This window comes from Lactuca saligna, chromosome 8, assembly GCF_052625555.1.
Source record: "Lactuca saligna cultivar CGN05327 chromosome 8, ASM5262555v1, whole genome shotgun sequence".
NCBI lineage: Eukaryota > Viridiplantae > Streptophyta > Magnoliopsida > Asterales > Asteraceae > Lactuca > Lactuca saligna.
The window spans coordinates 139471708-139495473 of NC_136424.1; the positions used below are offsets into that span (position 1 = coordinate 139471708).

The following is a 23766-nucleotide window of genomic DNA, read 5'->3' on the forward strand; positions in this document are numbered from 1 at the left end:
AAAGAAACATGCATAAAGACAAAAATGCCCTTCATACTGAAAATAATCTTCGAATATGATGGTCAATAAGATAAACTAATATTTTTTTGTGTAACCCAAAGATAAAAACAATGTGAGACAAACTCGTGTGAAAGGCATAACTACGAACTCCATCCTCATTATCATAAACAACCTTTAAAAACAAGGTTTATGCCAAAAATGGGTAATGAACTATTTTGTTTTTCACAAAACACCATTATTTAAAAAATAATCTTTTTATTTTAATAAAAGAGTAGTTTTTAATATCCTTTTGACATGTATCACCATATTAAACCTCATAATTAATGCAAATTTTATTTTTCTTTTGCCATGTTACACTTTATTATGTATTATAATATAATTATAATCATAATTAATGCATACCATTTGTCAACATATTATTTCTCCATTTTAAATTTCAAATTTTAAATTTCTCATTCTAATTACATTAAATTAACAACATTAGAATAAAAATTAAAATAAAATTAATACAAATTATAAAGTGATATAATTTTACATATTTATTTAAATCAATGATTATAATTTTATATAACTAAAAAATCTCTTAATTAATACTTTATTTAAAATAAGTTATTAATAATTTTAAATTTTAACTATTAAAGTTTAATTAATTTTATTACCGTAATTCCCACCGGTTATAAACTAGTAGTAACAATAATAACAAAGTATAAGAAGGTAAGCAATTGGGAACTTTGCGTTCACAATATACCTTTATTTTTTAATAATATTTTATGAAAAAAAATAGTTCATCACCCATTTATGACATTAACATGGTGAATCATCCCTTTACTCAATTGTGGAAGCATGTTTATGAAAATTACATAAATAAATATAGAAAACAAAAGCATTAAAGACTTAATGTGTTTTAACAAAATATCAACTCGAAAGAAGAAGATATTCATTAATTCTTATTCTCTTGAGATTTACATTTACATGAATCTTTGGGAACCCAAATCCAATAGTGTACGGAAAAACACATGAGGGTACACCGGAGGCTCCTCTGCAAGCGCCTACAACATTTCACAAATGTTAAAATTACCAAAACACCCTTTCAAAAATTCAATAAACACAAAATAAATTGGAAATAATAAATACCTGATGAATCAAGACAGTTGAAGGCGTCATTCCGGGCACAGTATTCACTTCAATAACTAAAACCTGTAAGTACTCATAACATAAGTTGCATGCATTTAGATCTTAAAATGATAACCTAAGCCCAAGGGTAAATAGGTAATTTTACCTCGCCATTATCAACATTAACAAATGCATCAATACGAGAAAATCCTTCGAGCTCCAGGGTGTTGGCTATAAGCTCAATGCGTTCTTTACATTTCATCAATGCCTCAGTGCTAATTCATGAGTAATTAAATAAAACAAGAAAATGGTAAAGAAAATGAAATTCCAAAAAGATAACTTTTAATGGTAACTCAATTTTAGAAAAAAAAAAAAAAAAAAAAAAAAAAGGTATTGTAAAGTTGTACTTCTACCGTTTTATTGATTTTAGCAACTTGACTATTTTCTAAAGTGATTAAACCTTTATATTTTTTGCTTTTTAAAAAAACCATTTTTCCCATGACAAAGTACAACAAAGCTCTCTTTCAAAAAGAAAAAAAATACCACAAAGCATAATGTGCTTTATCATTTTTATCAAGTTATCCACTGAATTAATATATAATAATCATAAATTATAATTCTTCAGTGGCTAAATTGATAAAATGGTGAAAGTAGTTTATTTTGACCTTTATCAAAGAAGGTTTTTTCAAGTAGTAAAAAAAATATAGGTTAATCTCATTAAAGACCTTATATTTTGTGTTCAACTTTATTTTTTGCCTGAAAAAGTCCTTGTATTTTTTCATTTTTCCAAACTTTGTATTTTTTCCGAAAAAAAAAAAATCAACCTTCTAACCGCTTCCAAATAAACCCTCAACTTTTTTATTTTTTCTGGAAAAAACCCTCATATTTTACAATTTTTTTTGGAAAAAATGACTAAAATGGTCGCATCGGAAAAATTGAAAAAATACAAGGTCTTTTTCAGGAAAATAAAATAAATTTAAGGTTTAATCCGGAAAAAATACAAAATATAAAGTCTTTTATGAGATTAACCCAAAAAATATATAGAAAATAGTCAAGTGGCTAAATGAAAAAAAATGGTTAAAGTACATTGTATAAGAATTTTGTCGAAATTTCATTTATAGAAATTAGTTTGGAGTATATTTAGCATATAATATGAGTTATCAAAAAGAAATAATAAATAAATAGTATATTATATAATATATAAGTAACCTCATTATTGAGAGTGGGGGTGGGGTAAGATTAATCCCTGTTCCACCTGCAATGAAATTAATTGCTTGATACATTAAAAGATACGAAAGTAAATTCAACTTGTTGCTTTTCTCTTTATGAAAAGTGAAATTACATATTTGACCCTTGGTTTCAGTACCTTGAAATTTCTCTTCAAGTGATAATATGTCACCACTTTCTTTAACAGTGACACTAGGCATTAAAGAACGCATGGAGCCTCGTTTCCCGATTACTCCAACTGTTATTTCAACCCATCGACTTTTTCCTTTCCATAAAAGCCCTTCGTTTCTGGTTTTTGATTTGGGTATAATTGTAATTTCATCCGTTTCAATAAAAGGTTCAAAGATTAAAAACTCGGGTGGAGGAACTGGCATCTCAATCACACCATGCGCCTATCAAAAGTTAATAGTAACAAACATTTATAAATTATAATCATTTCAATAAAATGCATTTTTTTTTATTTTGGAAAGTTATATGATATTTTAATGTACCTTATTCAAACTATTTGGAGGAATTCGAGGAAGACAATCTTCTAATGCTTTTATATAAACACCAAGGTCACTAGCACAGCTGAGTATTCAAAAAGAAAAAAAGAAATTGTTTATTATTGTAATTTGTTAAAAATACCCAATTATAGTAAAATTTTAACTGATGTAGTTGGGGAGATATTTCAACATACAATGTCTCTAATAACATAAATTTGAAAGTAGAATGGTAGTATAAAATTTAAATATGCAGTTTTTTCAAAGTACAATATCTTTGGAAGTATTGTAGTAAAAAAGAAAGGTTAATATCATAAAAACCCTCAACTTTATTTTATTTTATTTTATTTTTTCTGAAAAAAACCTTTTATTTTTTGATATTTATTGAAAAAACCCTTAATTTTGTCTTTTTTATTTTTTTTTTCCAAAAAAACCCCTCAAATATAAAAAGTCCCTTTTTTTTCCATTATTTTGAGAAAAATCATATAATCTGTCATTTGCTGTTCAAATATAAAAAATGACTTTTTCGTTAATCTGGGCAAAATTTTAAATAATCGGGACTTTTCTATTTAGAAAAAAACTTTTAAGACTTTATTGAAACTTTTCCCAAAAGTTTGGGACTTTTCAATAGATTTCCCTTTTTTTTCCAAAAAAACCCTCGCGTTTACAAGTTTTTATGAAAAAACGTTTTTTTGGGCTTTTCTGTAAATAAAACAAAATTGAGCAAATTATAAAAATGATCCCTTTGGTTTGGGGTAATTTGCACATTTGGTCCCTAACTTATTGTTTTAACTCGGAAGGTCCCTACTATTTGCTTTTGTTACGCGTTTGGTCCCTATAGTTTGTTTTTGTTATGCGCTTGGTCTCTGTCTTACCTAAAAAGACTATTATTTAAATAGGGAAATTTGGTGGGGTAGGTAAGATAAGGTGAAGGGTTGGGGTTGGGGGTATGTTTATTTAAAAAAATTAAAAAATCAAAGGCAAAATAGTCTTTTTAGTTATAAAATATAAATAACAATATATAATGTCTGTTTTATGATATGAACCCTAAAAAAGAAAATGAAAGTAAGATGCTATAAAATATAAATAAATAAATAAGAGAAAGTGAAAGTAGGTTGCTATTTGTTGCATTTTATATTTTATACTGACCAGATTCTTGCAACTCCAGTGGAGCATCCATCTCTTGCTGGTTTAATACACAAAGTTTCACATTTCAGCTTTGATGTCACTTCACCCCAAACATCAAAACAAGATGAATTCAAAAGATCTTCTTTTCTCCTAACATCTTTATTTATAGTAAGAACCCCAAAGCTAGTAAGCTGTTCACAAAACATCAGGACGAGGGTATTTACGTCTTTTCCACATACAAGACAACAAAAAAAAAATTACAATTTTGTCTGTGAACTTTGACATACATGGTTAACTGAGAGAGAAGTTGCAACTTTGTCCATACATATCTTTGAAGCCGAAAATCCAGGACCTGTATAAATAAATGGATTCAACTGAATAAAAAATTAAAAATATAAAGTTTTTTTTCTTTTTTTATAATATTGGTTAAAAAATATTAAATGCCACCTGTGTAAGTTACTTTTTCAGCTTCCAGCAATGACTGAAGTGTTCCATCTTCACCTATGCCTCCATGCACTGTTGTCCACATCAATGAAAATCAAATAGCGGAAATAGCAATGTACTTACATTTATTTGTTTATTATATTTATAGCATATCTTAATTTTGGTTTTTTTTTCCTATTATATCATATTTTCAGTTTTACTCTCATAAAAGACCTTATAGTTTGTGTTTTTCTCCAGATTAAACCTCAAATTTGTTTTTTGCCTGAAAAAGACCTTGTATTTTTTTTTCTTTTTTTCCGATCCGACCCTTTTTAGTTTTTTTTTTCCAAAAAATAAAATTGTAAAATGAGAGGGTTTTTTCGAGAAGGGTTAACTTCATAAAAGAGCTTATATTTTGTGTTTTTTTTAGGAAACCTAAAAAATATCTTTTATTTTTTTTCCCGAAAAAACCCTCAACTTTGTCTATTTTTCCGAAAACCCCCTCAACCTTCTAACTGCTTCCAAATAAACTCTCAAACTTTTTTAGTTTACTCGAAAAAACTCACATTTTACAATTCTATTTTTTGGAAGAAAAATAACTAAAAAGGGCCGGATCGAAAAAAATGAAAAAATACAAAGTCTTCTTCAGGCAAAAATTAAATTTTAGGTTTAATCCAGAAAAAATACAAAATATAAGGTCTTTTATGAGATTAACCCTTTCGTGAAAAACTAAAAAAGTTTAGGGTTTATTTAGAAGCAATTAGAAGGTTGAGTATTTTTTTTTTCGGAAAAAATGAAAAAGTACAATGTCTTTTTCAGGAAAAAAACAAAGTTGAAATTTAATCCGGAAAAAAGAAAAAACAAAATATAAGGTCTTTTATGAGATTAACCCTTTTTTTTCTTATTAAAAAAACATTGTACTTTGAAAAATGCACGAACATTGTACTTTGAAATTTTGATCCAATTATCCATTTATAAGTATATGAGGAATTACTTATATTTGACTCGATTTATCTAAAACATTCCACATATTTATTAACTTTATAGTTATATATTATGAATTATCCAAAAAGAATTAATCAGGAGGTGAAAATTATTCAAACCTGCAATGAAAACAGTTGCTTGAACTTGTTTGGCTACCTTTATCCATTTGTTTAGTGTGAATTTAATCGGTTGTTGATCTGATATATCAAAACCTTTGAACCAATTGTGTTTCTTTAAACCATCTTCTATTTCATCCATCACTTTTTTTCTCAATTTGGAAGTCAATTCAGCACGTGTAGGATCAAGTGCCTCTGTGCATGCATCAACAACTTCTTCTGTTGTATGTCTCAGAACAAGAGAATAACTATATGGATAAAAAACAAAACCATTTTATTTCTAAAAACATGAAACATTGTTGCATAATTAACTTTTTAATAACAAGAATTAGCTTTAGAGTGCATTGATTTGTATTTTATGAGACATTAAAATATGTTATATAATATGAAACTACACTTACGGTAATGACCAAACTGCCCTTGAGCCAACATCAGTCGCCTCTGGTGAATCATCGTTTCCAGGAGCAAGCAAACAAGGAGTTACTTCAAGCTGAAAAGTGAAAACAATCCAAAATGATTTAATTATATTATGTGGGGCTTAAAAGGGTTTATGTTTTTAAAGCTTAAACCATGAAATAAGAGGTGTAAAGAAGAAAGCTCACATCACCAGATACTTGAAGATTGAGCCAAACATTAGTCCCACTCATAAGGGACACCTGGCGTTCAGAAGTATCTCCACCAAATATCACAAACACCTTTTGTAAACCTTCATGTTTTGAAGGAGTTGATGTTCTTGATGATGATTTATTACAAAATGAAGCAAGATTTGGGAACTGCATACAAGCATGCTGAATGATTGTTCTTAGGATATTGGAGTGTGAAAATCCAACCTAGAAAACAACAAAATTTATATGTTATTAGAAGTAAATTGAAAGAAAAATTGAATAACAAAAAATAGTTACCTTTGAAGCTTGTTGAAATAGGAAACTTGTTTGCTCCATTCCACTAATCTAAAAAAACAATGATACGTTAATATAATAGAGCAAAAAGTACACTAGTTATAAAAAGGAATAAATAAAATTACTACCAAGTTAATATCAGTAAATATAACAGTTCCTGATTCTGTCTTCCCAAAATCATTTGCTTCTGATGCTGACATGGCAGCAGAAGGAGGTAAGAACCAACCATCAATTCTTGCAAAATCCCTTAAACCAAGCTTTTTGAATAAAATAGAAGCCCCTTCTCGAATTTTGTTAATTACATCTAATGGAAAACGAGGTGGAGTGTGATAAACAACCTGAAAAAAAGAAAATAAAAGTACAATTTGGTGTAATTTAAATTTACCCTTTTGTGGAAACAAGAAGACAAATAGTTAAAAAGAATTAGTACCTGTTGAGTGGGAAGATACTTCCTCCTGTAGTTAAATATTGCATCCTTCTCACTTATGTCACCATTGTTGCTTGTTTGAAGCTCCACCTGATTAGATATTATGTTATAAATGAATATGGGACCCACAAAATGGAGAATGAAGAGAAACATATAAAAATATCAGGAGTTTAGATGTTAATTATTACCTCAGTTGGAAGAAAAACAACTGGCTGTTTGTTAGAATCAGAACCAACATCAAGAACAATTGCTGTAAACTCTTTTCCTCCTCCAAGAAAAATTTCAACTATAACCTTATCATCAATCCCCTTAAAAGTAAAAGAAATAAAAACTTAAGGAATAAGTTTTAACTTAAAGAGAAATCATGGTGTAGAAGATGAAAAGAACCTCAGACATAATTTCTCTAACTTTGGTTAGGGAGTCATTAACACCATATGCAACTGTAACTCCAATACTTGATCCTGCTCTTGTTGGTTTCACCTGAGTAAACAAATATTCATCTCTTGTATGTGAAAAAGACATAAATGCCCTCCTTGTATTAAAAAATAAAGTGAAGGGATAATAGATATATACCACAACTTTCCCTGAGTTAACATCTAGTTGATTGTTGGAAAACCAACTTGATAATCCAGATTCATCCAATTCATTTCCCTGAAATAGATTTCTAAACAATTAGCACAAAAAAAAAAAATGTTTTCATAATATCTTAAGTGAAAACATTGGATTCTTTTCTTCCATATGATGTGGAGGTTATGAAGCTATAAACATATGACTTGAAATATTGTTGATGGGAAGTGTTTTGACTTTTGACTATTGGTCAAATGTGTAAGATATTCTTAATATAGAGAAAGTAATGAAGTTTTGTGGATCAAGATTAATGCATAGCTTTCAAATTTGAGAGAAAAGGAAATGAAAAAAGGGAAACCAAGAAAGTATAAATGAGAAAGCTAATAATGATTATTGAATTCAAGGAAAAATACCTGAAGTACAAAGTTGGGAACTGTTATGAATCCTTGTCTCTTAAGCTCCAAGGAAGCATCATACTGCAAATGAAAATTAAAATTAAAAAAAAAAAGCACTAATCACCATAATATCTATTATTTGTGCTTTCAATGTTCTTTTTCTTATTTAGACATTATACTTTAATAGTAAAAAATATGCTATAATTAGATAGTTTTTTCAAAGTAAAATGGTATAATAGTAAAAAAAATGAAAGTACATTGCTATTTCTTGCATTCAACCTTTTGAAAAAATAATCTTACCTTGTCAAATGCAGTTCGACATTCTTTTGATCTTGTGCCAATAAATGGAACATTTGATTTTTCTAGAAGCTCCTGAAGAGTTGATAAAGAGCAAAATATAATTATAAGTTTATAACCACAAAAAAATGATTCTAAATATTTATATGATAAATTTTTTAGCAACAATGGTTTTAAGTTTAACTTTTAACCTGAATGCCTCCATCTTCACCAAATCGACCATGTATAACAGGGAAAACTATGTCCACATAAGCAGCCAGGTGTTCTGCAAACTCAGTCAAAGTCTCGAATCCTTGTGCCAGGCTGGCAATTTTTAAAAAATAAAAAATGAAATTTTAAGGTTAGTTATCTTAATAGTTAATACAATCCTGTTTTTGTAACATATATAAGTTCCTTACTTGATTAATTATTTAAGATATTTCTAGTTTTCATATTGAACTCTAAGTTAGTTGTGTAATGTGTTGTGAAACTTTATGAAATATCTTCTTCATGATTTATATTTTTATTGTTGTGTTATGAAACTTTAGTGTACCCTAAAGAATGAAATTTGAAAGAGAGAAATTGAAAATCTCACTGACAATTTATTTACCTCTCAAGTTTGAAGTCAAAATCAGCAGGAGTATTTGAATAAACCTGAAAAATAGAAAATAGATTGAAAACAAAAGGGTTAAATGAATTAACAATTTCATTTTTCTTTTTAGCTTAAAAAATAATGTAGCTGACTCTATATGATGATGAAGCAATAAACTAATGACAGGAATTTGTTAGAAAGTGTACTTTTACAAAGGGTTAAAATGCATATTTATACAACAACATTTCACTTTTTTTTCAAATTTATTCAACAAAATTGTTTTTATACGAATTATGCAAAAAAATTCATTTAAAGGAGCATAATTCGTGTCAGTTGCATAGATTGTTAAGAAAAATGTAAATTTGTTGCATAAAATACAACATTAAAGCTAAAGTTATGTATTTACACATTGCAATCATTGCTACTTGTTTAAAGCCTTTCATTTTGGTCCACAAGATTCCATTAAGTTGTTGTTATTGGAGGGCATTTTAGGCATTTTATTATCAGTCAAACAAGTAAAATAAACTGTCAAACCTGGGCAGATGATATTGCATATGCATTGAGATTTGGATCAATGTAATAGCAGCTAACATGAAGATCATCCCCCTGATACAAACAAAACACACAAAATCTGAGAATGTGTATATATGTATAATGTATATGTATTTATATGTATGTTTGAAAGAATTGTAAAGAATTACATCTACTAAATTAGCCCATGAATGGACAGATGTCATGTTTTTAAAGCTGCTTGAAAGTGTAGTATGAATCAAATTAATAAAAGAAAAGAAACACACATACATAAATTCTACAAGTCATATCATCGATGAGTGCATATTAAAAGAAAAGAAAGCAACCCTTGTTTTTATCAACTTTTTAAAATATAACTTCATCAGTAATAGACTAACAGATATTTTATTGAAAAGTCTAAAACTTTAAATAAGTTTGATGTATAAAAATTATATTTTAATATACATAATGAATTAATGTCAATTTAATTTATGATATAACATCACAAGATACAAATCGTAGATACAGAATATTATTATACAAATAAGAAACTAAAAATGCATAAATTCAAAGTTGAAGGACTAATTTGTACAAAGGAAACTTTAGCACCAAATTTGATGTTACTAAATAGTATAGCAGAGTCTAGGTTCACAGTCAACTGGCATGAAGCTATCCAAGTTTTTTAAAATCCAACTTCATGCATCATTTAAATTCAATTTGAAGTTTCATTTTACCCCTTTGGTTTTACATAAAGCTTTCCAATCATACCCCTTCCATTTTCAGTTTTTTTATATACCCTTACTCATTTCAATATATTAAACTTAATCAACTATAAAGTATAAACACATAACAAAAAAAATATATGTATTATGTTTAGTATTTTACCCCCTTGGTTTTACATAAAGCTTTCCAATTATACCCCTTCCTTTTTTAGTCAGTTTTTTTGGTATCTTTTTTCCATATCGTGTGCTCAAAGAAATCTAAGAACATGTCTTTTAGTTAGCCAATTGATCACATGTGTTAATCCATTTTTATGGATGTACCTACTCTCACCTTTTCTTGAGATTATGTCTTTGTATTAGCTAAAAGTAGTTATCCTCTTCCTCCAAAAGTATCAAAGATTCTAGCTCATCCTAATGGTAATAGGAGAAAAGTATGCATAGGAAATGTTTGTGATATACAACAATGAGATTTTGGAGTCTTGTTGACCCTTCCATTATGAAAGACACTGTTGGATGTAAATTGGTCATATCTTAGAGCTTGTCTAGTAACTAAGGATAACTCTCATATGAGAGCATATAATCATTCCTATATATTTTTCTGTAATAAGAAGCATGAGAATCAAACTAGTCTTCTATTCATATACATACCCCATTGATATAGAAGAATTTAGATTTGAAGCTATTCATTCAATAATAATTTTATATGAAAGCTCCAGGAAGTATAATAAAAAGATGTGTCCTTAATAATAGAGCAACTGATTTCCAAATGGTTTCTGAATTCTGATATTAAACTTTGTCTGTTTCCTTAAGATATTGAGCCATGGCATGAACCGCTTGTAAACACAAGAGTTGGCAGATTCCATGGCAAGATTTATCTGTAAGAATCTGATAGTTCACGAACATAAAAGCATATGGAGATTAACAAGGAACGCAGTAAATTTTCAATCGTTGCAGTTACGGGAAATCATAGAAAGTAATTTGAATTCTGAAATGAGAAACACAGATTCACTAATTGAGCTGATTGAATTACTTTACCAATATTCATACCTGAATATGATCAAGCACTGATCTCGCGGAATTAAGCGAAATCCCTCGCTCAGCAGATGGGCCTCCGCAAATTAACCCGACTTTTAAAACCCTCGGTTTTTCTCTCTTCTTCTCACCAACTCCCTCCACTTCCCGATCATCAATGGCTACCACTTCACTGCTCGAATGAACAACTCCAACTCCACGAAACCTATTTTGTCCCGAATTCATCCTATTGACAGCTACACTGGCAGGTAAGATAATATCCGGGGACTGAATTCTGGGGAAGATAGAAGAAGAATCAAATCGAGTTTTACTTGAGAGAGTAGAAGAAGTACGCATTTGGAGTGAAAGAAGTTATGTTTCCGATGAGTAAGAATAAAAGCGGGTGGTGGAGATGATGGAAGTGATGTATTTATGCGGTGGTGGCCGGCCAGGGAAAAGGAAGAATCCATTTTGGATTTTCAGAGAAGAACGAAGTGGTTCGCTTTCAGTTGTCATTTGTTGCGTCTTCTTCGTTCGCTTTCTGTTGTCATTTGTTGTTGGGTCTTCTTCTATTCATTAGTTAAATGCTTATTACAAAAAAAACTAATTTTTATTTTTGTTTATTTTTAGTATTTTTTTTTTTTGTATATTTGACCAATAAATTTACTTAAAAGTATTATTATAATTATTATTATAGGTTAAACTTACTTAAAATGATTAAAAATTGGTTATTACAAGTATATTGATGAAATTCCTACAAAAAATGATTAAATGTGACAATTACAAAACTTCATTATTCTCATAAGTTTATTGGTTGTCGGAGAAGTCGTAGAGACGACAAGCACCAAATAAGAGAGGACCCTCCAAGATAAACCACTACACAATAATGTAGTCGGCGGATGATTTAGTCAGCAGTGACGTAAAACACTTCTATCATATCATCTCTATGATTCTATAAATAAAGAGTTATGTTTTCATTTGTAGGCAGAGTAAAAATACGAGAGCCTTAAGCATTCTATTAACATCTGCAAATGTGTGAGTAAAACCCCATATAGGGTTTATAGTTTAAAATTGTAAAAACCTTTGGGTTTTAGTTTGTTTATAAATAAGAGAAGTTTTCTTAATCCATTGTTTGTGCAACTATCTGTATTTCCAAAGTCCGAAGTCCTATTCGTCATAATGATCTAGTACTAACAAGTATCGCCAGTTAGAAGGACGTAGGGAAGAAGGGACGATCGACACCAAGATTGACGAAGAAATAACAGGGCCTCAAGCACGAACAACGTATGAAAACTATCTTTTAATTTATAACAAAACTATCTCGTTAAAGTTTTCAATTTAAAAAACTATAAACTCTATAATGAATTATCTTTAATATATTTAACCCTATAAACGTCTCTACGAGATGATTTTATGAGGCAAATAAATGCTAAAAGTTCCAGATTTGCACACATTCGTGTTAGGGGTGGAATTGGTACGATACCAGGTATTTTTTTTTCCTGAACCGTGTACCGTACCAATTATAATTGGTATGTAATTTTAGTTACCACTACCATACCAAGTACAGTTGGTACCAACTTAATTGGTTACCAGTAAGTTTGGTTGGTACATGTTGGTAATGGTATATACCACCATGTATGACTGTTTTACGAATTAAGATTTATATATGATATTGTGCACTTAAAAGATACATGTGAGTTTTGTAAATAAGAGTTTTCTGATTATGAATGATATTGGTAATGATATACCACCTTTGATTTTTTGGTATTTACTAAATAGAAATTTTTAATCCATCTGATCTAGTTACTTCCCAATTTTTTTAAAAGTTAAACTAAATCCATATATCCATATATAATTAATATTAGTTTTCATAATTCATAATCAAATAATAAAAAAAACTATTTAGTAAAAAAAAGTTACTAAATACACTTAAAAACTGAATCAAATTCAGGGTTTAAAAGTAATTAAATTGGTGTAGATTAATTTAAACTATTATAAAACAGTATAGAATAAGTCCAAATATTATTGAACACAAAAAGTAATTTGAATAATTTTGAATTTTCATAATGTATAATTTATTTTTTCATTTGAGTTTATTAATTAAGAGATAATATTTTTAACTTGTAGCAAACAACTATTTAGATTCTTCTCTAATTTAATTGGCCGTCCAACTATTTACAATTATCAATTAAACCAAATATCTTTTACATATAGATTCCAATTCATTTATTCCAAATATCCAAAGTATTGAGCTTATTGTTTATTTTATATACACGATAAACTTTTCATTACTCGATTTTGAAAATTATTTCTATTACTGTTTTAAGAAATTTGTCAATATAGCCGTTAGTCCTACACATGTCATATGTCGTTATTAATTTTCTGATTTCAAAATTTTTGAATTTTCTGAAAAAAGGACCACAATTTAAGTAACTAGTAAGTGAAAAATACATAAATTCATAGCATTTTGTCATTGTATTTTACCTAGAATTACAAGTTCAATCTAAATTTTGAAAATGTCCCATTGCTGTCCTTAAATATGCATTTTGTTGCAGATAATGGTCTTCAAAATTTAGACTAAACTTGCGATTTTAAGTAAACTATAAGACCATATGCGCAACCAAATGAGAAAATTAAGGAAGCCATAGGGACAATTTCAACTTTTTGACCGAAATTGAGATTTTGAGTAAATCATAGGGACCAAATTTGTAATTTACTCTTAATATAATAATACTTCCATCACGGAAAAAATAGTTAAATAACTAAATCGACGAAAGCAAGCACGTTCTTCTTTTGTACTTCCTCGTGATACTATACTCCATGTCAAGAAATTATGTGAAGCTCGTTTCCAAGAACAACTCGATATGTTTTTGAAATATCTAAAAATCTATATGTCAAATCCAATCAATATTTTACAATCAATTCTACAATTTCCCAATTCCATCAACTATTCAAACTACTCAACCCCAACTTCTTCACCACTTTCCCATTTCCAAAAACCCTCCGAATTTCCACTACTTCATCCCATTTATCATTCAACGAGTACAAATTCGAGAGCAATGAGTGATACTCAAAACTATCCGACTCCATTTCCAACAATTTCCTCCCCACAAGCTCCCCAACCTCCATGTTCATGTTAGTTCTACACGCACTCAAGAGAGCTCCCAATACGGGTTTTGGATAGTTCATATTTTTCATTAAATCATACGCTTCTTTTAAACTATTAGCACGTCCTAACATGTCTATAATGCAAGTCAAATGTTCCATGCTTGGTTGAATCTTGTATTTGGTGACCATTAGGTCAAAAAACTTACACCCCTCTTCAATTAGTCCAGAGTGACTGCAAGCTGAGAGGAGAGAGGTGAATGTAATTGTATCTGGTTTGTATCCGTTTTCGTGCATTTTGGTGAAAAGTTTACAAGATTCGATCCCTTGACCATTCATTCCATATGCTGCAATCATTAAATAGTAAAAGCTGGAGTTAGAATAACAATAAAGGTAAAATGAAAGAAATAGCAATGTAGTTTTGATTATTTGTTTAGAGTAAATTACACGAATGGTCCTTATGGTTTGGGGTAATTTGCACGTTTGGTCATTAACTTATTTTTTTAACTCAGAAGGTTCATACACTGTTTGTTTTTGTTGATCGCGCTTGGTCCATGTCTTATCTAAAAAGACTATTTTTTTCTTGATTTTTTGATTTATTTAAATAAACATGCCTCAACCCCACTTCCACCTCACATTACCTTACCTTACATACCTCACTTTATTTAAATAAATAAATAAATCAAGGGAAAAATAGTCTTTTTAGGTAAGACAGGGCCCAAGCGTGCAACAAAAACAAACTGTAGGGCCTTCCGAGTTAAAAAAAATAAGTTAGGGATCAAACGTGCAAATTAACCCAAACCATAAGGATCATTCGTGTAATTTACTCATTTGTTTATTATAGTATCTCACTTTCATTTCTTCTATTTTACAACATTGTATTTTGAAAAAATCTAGTTTATGATAGCAATGTCGACTTTTGATGCTATAGTTGGGTGGATTTTTCAGATAAAAAACCTTATATTTTGTGTTTTTTCTAGGTTAAACCTCAACTTTATTTTTTTCGTGAAAAAAGCCTTGTACTCCTTTTCATTTTTTACGAAAAACTCTCAACTTTGTCCTTTTTTTTTCCGAAAAAACTTTCAACCTTCTAATTGTTTCCGGAAAAAACTTAGCTTTTTAAGTTTTTTTTTTTTTTTTCGAAAAAACCCTAACATTTTAGAAGTTATTGGAAAAAAAAATGAATAACAAGGCCAGATTGGAAAAAAAAAAAAAAAAAAAAAAAAAAAAAAAAAAAAAACGGAAAAATACAAGATCTTTCACACGAAAAAAATAAAGTTGGGGTTTAATCTAAAAAAAAAACACAAAATATAATATTTTTTATGAGATTAACCCTATAATGCCCCGCTAAGGAAAAAAAAGGCTAAATGTAAGAAATAGAAATGTATATTCATTTATTTGTGTATTATAACATGCTACTTATAGTTTTCTTTCGATCACAACATTGTACTTATAGTTTTCTTTTTCTTATTAAGGCATTGTAATTTAAAAAAATTACCCAATTATAGCATTGCTCTTCCATTTTTTTTATTAGAGCATTATACTTTGAAAACACTACCCAATTATAGCATTGCAATTTGATTTGTTTTTTCTTACTAAAATATTATACTTCGAAAAATCACCTATTTATAGCAATCAAAATTGCTTTGTATATGGATGATATTGCTATACCTAGGTAGATTTATCAAAGTATAAGATATACAATAACAATAACAATAATAATAACAATAACAAACCTGCAATCATAATATTCCATGAGGTTTGATCTCGCATGAAATCATTTCTTTCAAACAATTCTTGAGCCTTCTCTACATTTCCAATCTTTGCATATGAATCAATCAAAATGTTGACAATTTGTGTCTCAAAATCCAACCCAAGTTTCAATATATAACCATGAAACATCTCAAGAAAACTACCCAAGTTACCCTGAAGTAAAGAAATAATCGTTACAGAATCCGGCTTATACTCTAATTGCATATGATGAAAGAATCTAACACCCATGGAAAAACATCCACCTTTCATATAACCATAAATCATAGTATTCCATGTCACAATATTCCTTAAAGACATCAAATCAAAGCAAATTTCAGCGCTTTTTATGCTTCCACATCTCATATACATATCTATCAAAGCATTCCCAACAATAAGATATGAACAAAACCCTTTCACGAGACTAAATTTATGGATCATATCACCTTCTTTTAGTAATCCCATTTGTCCACATGATTGAAAGATTGTCACCATTGTTATACAATCCATTAACACTTTACTACAAATCATTTCTTGAAAAACAACCATTGAGTTCTTGATTTTGTTGTTTGAATTATATACAGAAATCATTGCATTCCATGATGCAGTATTTGGTTTCTGAATGCAATGGAATAAAAATAAAAACTCGGCTGCTTTTACATCTGAACACTTTCCATATGCATCCAAGATTGAAGTACATAAAACAACATCTTGATCTATGTTTACACCCTGTTTGATAATCATTGACTGGATCGATTTGATTCTTTTAAGGTTTCCAAGACTCGCATACGCAGGAAGCACATTAGCAAATGAGAAAGAATCTGGTTTCATATCGGGTTCCATTAACATGTGTTCATAGATATCTACAGCTTCTTGTGCATACCCTTTTTGTTTGTAGGCTGAAATTAGAGTGTTCCATGATACTAAAGTCTTGTTTATTTGTTCAAATACGATTAGGACATAATCAAGCCTTTCACATTTTGCATACATGTTGAAAATAGCAGTTCCTAATTGGAGATTGGAGTATAAACCAATAGTGATCAAATGGCTGTGAATAGTTGTTCCAATAGTTACTTCTCTGACACTTGAAAGTAAAGCTAAGAATGTGACAACATTTGGGATTGGATTTTTGGCTAGTTTTAGGGATTTAAAAAGGTCAAAGACTTTTGGAGAGTTTTGGTTTTGTGAGTATCCTGTAATCAATGAGTTCCATGAGACTATATCTTTATGAATCATATTGTTGAAAACTTTTTCAGCAAGATCCAGTCTCCTCATTTTGGCGTACATTGATATCAAGGAATTCATTATGAGGAGATGATTTTCGAACCCATTTTGTTTGATGAAATCGTGTACAAAATTCCCTTTTTGGATACTGTTTAAATTGCTACAAGCTTTGATTACGTGACAAAGAGAATGTACATTTGGGAAGATAGAGAACTCGACCATGTTCTCAAAAGCAATCACTACATCATTATACGCGTGGTTGCTTCCAAGATCATGTATCATATGATCAAACACGTCCTTGTTGCTTCTCATTGGCATTTCATCGAACACCTTATGAGCATCACGAAATTCTCCAAGCTTCAAATACATCAACACTAGATCATTCCCAACATCAACACAACAATCTAAAACCCCGCATTTGATCAAGTACCCATGATTCACGAGTCCGGAATCAAGAGATGGCAGAGAAGAACACGATTTGAGAATTGAAGAAAACGTAGAAATTTCGGGTTTTGAAATGGAGAGGAGTTTCTTGTAAAGAAAAAGGGATTGTAAGTATCGGCGGCTTTGGCAGAAAGATTTGATTAGGAGGTTCATTCATGTGATGGGGTTTCTTTGGAGTCGGAAGTGGCGGGAAAAATCTAACCATCAAAATCCGTTAAGGTACGTCGGAAATTGCCATGGACAGTAATCTTCAGTTTTTTCTTGTCCGTGACAGAAAATAATAATATAGTGATATTATCCACAACTAAATATAAATACTTTATTATTATAAGTAAAAAATATATAAAGACATTATTATAACCAAATATATTATCCATAGCGATAGGACAAAAAAAATACGTAATTATTTTATTTGTTTAATCTTTTGTAAATAAATAAAACAAGAAAAAAACTAGTGTATGTATAAACCCTAGATGAATATGTTAGCTCATTTTATGTAAAAAGTTCTTAAAAATGGATTCTTATTTGCTTTATCTTTGTTAAATAAACAATGGAAATGTATATTTAATAAGAAATTTGAAAATTGTATTAAATCCGTCGTTGTTAATTGAGAGTTATTTATTTATTTTATTTTTTAAATTAATTTTTTTTAAACAATTAATGGCCTATATACGTTTGATAAATCCGTGGTTATACTCAATTTTTATAATAGCGCATTATTAGTTATGATTGAGTCATGTAAGCAAGTTTAAAATTAGGGTGAATCAGACCAAACTGAAATATGAATTTAGTTGAAGATTCGACATGAAATTAACATATATTTGTCATGTTTATTGTATTAGTCGTGTTTTGTAAAATTAATTTTAATAAAAGAAATTAAAAGTTTATTTTACTTTATCTTTGTCATGTTTATGGTGTTAGTTATGTTTTGTAAGATTATATTTTAATAAAAGAAACTAAAAGTTTATTTTATTTTATCGTTTTCATGTTTGTCGTGTTAGTAAAATAAAATACGACACTGTGTCATTTCGTGTTCGCGTTATATAAAAATTATCGTGTCAGCTAAAAACACGATACTACTGTCAAATTTACCCCCCCCCCCCTAGATTTTAAAATGTTGTCAGGTTGTGTTAGAAGCAATAGGTACAATTGTGTTAGATTTTATTGATGTGGCTAAACCTTAAAGCAAGAAATTTTGTTGAAAGCTTTATATCAAGGAGAGTGAAATTATTTTATTTTTGGATAGCATATGAAGTTACTTTAAAGAATATTGAGCATTCATGGATGTATCTTGCGTGACAAATTGCATATCATATGCAAGCAAATTTTTTGAAAAAGAAAAACGTCAAACATGCATATTGTTTTGCAGAACCTTCTAAAAGCATATAATGCTAGAAAAGTTGCATAAAAACCATTGTTAATGAAAGGTATATTTGAAAAGCAAATATATTTATAAAAAAAATTGTAAGCATGTCATGCATATGTTTCCCCAAACATCATTTTTAAGGACATTGTTAGAAAAAAAAAAAAGACCTTCAATCCCCCAAAGCATTAGCTTAGGTATTTTTAGCATACTAATTAGATATTTTGGTAGGTTGAACTTTGAAGCTCCAAGTATAGAGTAAAGCTAAGAAGCCCATAAAATTCTTTTTTTGTTGTTGACTTCAACGAGTTTTTAAGTGTCATATGAGTTTTTAAAATGTGGGCTTGTAAAATGTTATGACATGTCACATTTATTTGTAAGTTATCAGGCTCAGTGGCCCACTTTGCAGCAACTGGCAAGGCTCAAATGATTTTAGTATTTTTCGGTTTTTAGGTTTTGATTTTGAGTTTTTCTATTAAATTAACATCAAAATAATATATTTAAATTTACTAAAAGTGACATACCAAAATTTAATAAAAAATAAAAGAAAAAAGTTGGATAAACTGTGATTAACAATTGTGTAATAAACACAAAAATGATATATATATATAAACTTTGACTTTAGGTCTTTTTTTCATTCCAGACTAGAGTCTGGTATTAGACCGGTCCGATATATTTTAGTTCTGATCTTAGAATGATGTAGTTTTTTTTTTTTCTTTAAGATATTCGATCTTGGTCCAATATTTTTGTAGACCTCTCTTAATTTGTTTCGTCTCATTTTAAAACTGGTTTGGTCTCAATTTTCTTTTTCGGGACTGAGACAATTGTAATTGGTAAGGGGGCTAACTACTTGGTAACCAACTATAAACGCTCTACCACCTGAATAGTCTAATTCGTTGATTTTTCCATCTAATGGTCAAAATTTCTTCTTATTTTTACCGTATTTTTATTTATTTGATCCAGATTTAACTCTCTCTCTCTCTCTCACACACACACACACACACACACATATATATATATATATATATATATATATATATATATATATAATTTAAAAGTACCATGTATTAATTTTACATAATAATTTTATTCTAAGATATAAAACGTTGCATTTATTTTAAGAGCAAATAATCTCATTCGCCTCCATTTATAGTTAGGTGTGAAAATAAACAAATATATATATATATATATATATATATATATATATATATATATATATATATATATATATATATATATATATATATATATATAATATTTAAAAGTACCATGTATTAATTTTACATAATAATTTTATTCTAAGATATAAAACGTTGCATTTATTTTAAGAGCATATAATCTCATTCGCCTCCATTTATAGTTAGGTGTGAAAATAAACAAAATATAATATTCGATATACTGTTATTTTTAATCATTGGTTTATGCAAATGAAATAAAATATAATATTTTGTTTTGATGGTAATTTTAAATACTGTTATTGTCAATTAACTTAGAAATAACTTATTTTAACAAACAAATAATCAATTTTATTATTTCTATCATCAAACATTTTCTGTATTTATTTGTCAACTTTTTTTTTATTATTATTTCTATCTCAAAATTTTATTTTTATTTTTTCATTTTTTTATTTTTAAGATAACAATATAATTATGATTTAATGTTACTTTTAATTATAGTTATTGTTAGTTATTTTTATACTTTCTAAAAATGTTTTCATCATCACAAAAAATAAGTTTTGATCAATTTTTAGTTAAAATGACACTAGAATTAGGTTTTATATTAAATCCCCTATTACAAAAATATTTTTTTTTCTTTTAAGTTTAGTTGATACTTATATTTAAGTTTCCTTTTCAACATTATATTTTTGTTAATAAATGAACTATAATATATCTAATATTCAAAACTTAATGAAATTAAGTTGATAATATTTTATATGTAATAACATATCTCAATTAATATATTAAATATATTACGTTAAAAGTTTAAATGTTAACATTACAAATAGAATTATAAATAAGTTTAATATTTTAAAAAGCCAAATTAATGTGTATGAAGACAAATTATTTATCTACCAAAGAAAATAAAACATATTCAACTTGTATTTTTTTTTTCTTAACAAAAGAATAGATATATGAACCAATAGCTTACATTTAAAATATTCATGTTTTACATTACATATTTCTTTTCATACAACAAAAAGAAATACATTTATTGAAGTCATAGTCTTCATCATAAGACACGCTAACAATAATAAACACTATTAACAAAAGACTTAGATTTATAGTTGACATCTTCCAAAATCGCTCTCATCTGATTTCATTCAATATATATAAACTAGGTTATAACCCGTGTTGTACACGGGTTAACAACTTAAAATAACATAAATAACACTGTTACATATTTGATGATTCTTAAGAGTTATAGATTAGTTATTTGACCTCAAATTAAACATCTTTTCTTTTTGGAAAAATAAGTTTTCACAGGATAAATTCATATTGACCCAAGATACTTATGTGTTGAATAGGAAGTCATGTTGGCACATTTTGGGTTGCAAAATTATTGATTATATTTTGCAATATAAAATGCAAATGTTATATGTACTAATTAAGTAAGGTGTAACCAAAGTGGCATTTGAGTTGATAAAATGTCAAACTCAAATTAAAAACTAATTGTGAAACCCAAGCTCGATGAAGTTTGTTAAAACAAAACTTACAATAAATTATTAAAGTTTTAATTAGTCGATTACATTAAAGATAAGTAGAATCAAATATGTTCAAGTCCCGATCATTTCTTTGCGGTTTGTTTTAATAAAACCTGAAATAAATAATTATCAAAATAATGTAATAGGAGATAAATCAAAATTGGACTTCATTATGTAGCTAAGAGTAAAAAGAATAGAACCAAACTTCTAGCAACTATTATCTACTTCATTATAAAATGATAAGTAAAATCTAATACACACTCTTTCTATATTCCAGTAGCGACAGGTGTCATTAGCAAGTGTAATATCAACACTATAAAGCCTACCATAATAGGATCAATCACTAAGATCATTATCTATAATTTAATAATCACATAAACAAAAATATATAATAAATGATTTACCATAAATAAATAAACAATAATATTCAAATCTATGTTCAAATATATGTGTATAAATAAAAACAAAAAACAAATAATATTTAGATTGTAAATTAATATTTTGACTGACTATGTTTATTTGTATATATGTTTTAGCGGAATAAATTCTATATATTCATCAATAAGATGGTTATGTCAATATTTCTTAGTTATTATGTTTTAGAATGTGATTAGAATTCTCAAATTACTTTTAAATCCTCATAAGACTTTTATAACAAAAAAAAAAGTTTTGGTTTCCAAATATTATTATATTACTTGATAATCATAAGAACCAATAACCTTTAAAGTTGTGATAATGAGAAAAATTTTAGAGTGTCATATTATTGTATATTGAAAATAGATGGATAATCTCAAAGACATTAACGAATTGCTATTATTATTGAAATTGAAAGTTCATGCTATAAATGATAGCTAATGGCCCATACATAGTTACCACCTGTTAGCATGTGACAACTTAGTTTATAACACTTGCCATGTTTAAGTACTTATAAACACAAAGAACTCCCTGCAATAAAAATATATATAGCTATAAGGTTAAATGTAAAAAAATAGCTATGAAAATTTCACCAAAGTCACAAAGTCAACCACATGTGTAAGAAATAAAGATACATTATAAACTTCAAGATTTGTTGCTTTAAGATACCTGGTTTTAGAGAATACATTAAGCCATATTCCACATCTAAGAAAGATTGTGTGTTACCACTGCCAAATTACACGAAATAACAGCGTAAAAAATGCTAGATGCAGCGATGAACCTCATAAATTGAAAAAAAGAAAAAAACTTACAAGGAGGATACCTTGGATACATTGTTGAGTGAAATATGTAGCTAACAAATCTTGTATAATAGTTTTGTAAGTGTTAGCCTCCAGATGAGTTGTTCATGTAGAATTCATGTAGAATAATATGAGAATGACAAATCAAATGTCTCTGTTATTTGTTATATGACCAATATTAAAACTTCTTGCAACAACATAAAAAGTGAATCAACTTACTTTTATTTTGAAGCAATATTAATTTCTTTATATCTATAATATTTAATAGTATTATCAAAGAATCCTTCAATTTCAAAATGGTTTGAGTTTACACTTCCTATTTGGTATTGCAAATTTTTTCAATCATCAGTGACGCATTATATGAAAAATAGTTAAAATCATATACCAAAACATACTTTCACTACTGAATTTAGTATATATTAAGAGTGGATAATATATAATTTTGATTTTACCAGACATAAACTTACTAATCCTAGCTCCTTAGGTCATGCTCCTGAACCAAACACTCATTTCAAGGCCGATAAAGATGGTTGCACTTGTGTAAAAAAGGTGAGACATTTCACCGAACACATGGGGTGCATGTTCTATTAACGCATAATAAAATTCTAAACTCATCTTTTGTACATAGCCTGAAGAAGAATACAACAAACATCAGGTTCTCAAACCCAGATGATAAATAAAATGGAAACGTACCTACCTTTATTATTTATGTGGCAGTGCCTAAACAACTTTAAAGAAATATGATTTAAGAATATATATATGCATTCAATATTTACATAAAAAATGTAATTAAAAAACAACCTCGAATCACAATCTTTAAGAAGATGAAATGAAGGGAGATAATAATCATGGATCTCAAAATTCTTAAAGATATTCTCAAACAAAATGCAATTTGAGTAATTTGAAATAGAAATAAACCCTCAAGCATTTCATCAAACATGTTATGAGCATTATAGAATTATGCAAAAGAACTTACCGGCTTAGGGGATGCACACTACCCACCCTATTGAATCAAAAAAATAGAAAACAATTAGCAACTATATTTATTAACAACATAGACGTTAATGAGTGAGAGAGTGAGAGAAGCATGACCA

General features: G+C 28.3%; 2 protein-coding genes across 2 annotated transcripts; both read right to left on the reverse strand.

The window, feature by feature from the left end:
- Positions 1 to 869: 869 nt before the first annotated feature.
- Positions 870 to 11433, reverse strand: LOC145011075 (D-alanine-D-alanine ligase family). Its single transcript, XM_078969702.1, has 24 exons — positions 10909 to 11433; positions 9164 to 9235; positions 8648 to 8691; positions 8250 to 8361; positions 8062 to 8133; positions 7780 to 7842; positions 7373 to 7450; positions 7187 to 7279; positions 6988 to 7107; positions 6803 to 6889; positions 6501 to 6710; positions 6376 to 6423; positions 6076 to 6303; positions 5875 to 5963; positions 5477 to 5721; positions 4398 to 4466; positions 4238 to 4302; positions 3972 to 4141; positions 2832 to 2910; positions 2480 to 2732; positions 2323 to 2368; positions 1280 to 1388; positions 1135 to 1197; positions 870 to 1049 (listed from the first exon to the last, which is right to left on the reverse strand). Exons 1-24 carry the CDS (start codon positions 11227 to 11229, stop codon positions 969 to 971), a joined length of 2817 nt encoding a protein of 938 aa, XP_078825828.1. The 5' UTR covers positions 11230 to 11433; the 3' UTR covers positions 870 to 968.
- A 2284-nt stretch (positions 11434 to 13717) lies between these two features.
- LOC145007979 (putative pentatricopeptide repeat-containing protein At3g01580) lies at positions 13718 to 17669 on the reverse strand. Its single transcript, XM_078966593.1, has 2 exons — positions 15714 to 17669; positions 13718 to 14324 (listed from the first exon to the last, which is right to left on the reverse strand). The coding sequence occupies exons 1-2, from the start codon at positions 17545 to 17547 to the stop codon at positions 13816 to 13818; spliced, it is 2343 nt and encodes a 780-aa protein (XP_078822719.1). The 5' UTR covers positions 17548 to 17669; the 3' UTR covers positions 13718 to 13815.
- Between the last annotated feature and the right edge of the window lie 6097 nt (positions 17670 to 23766).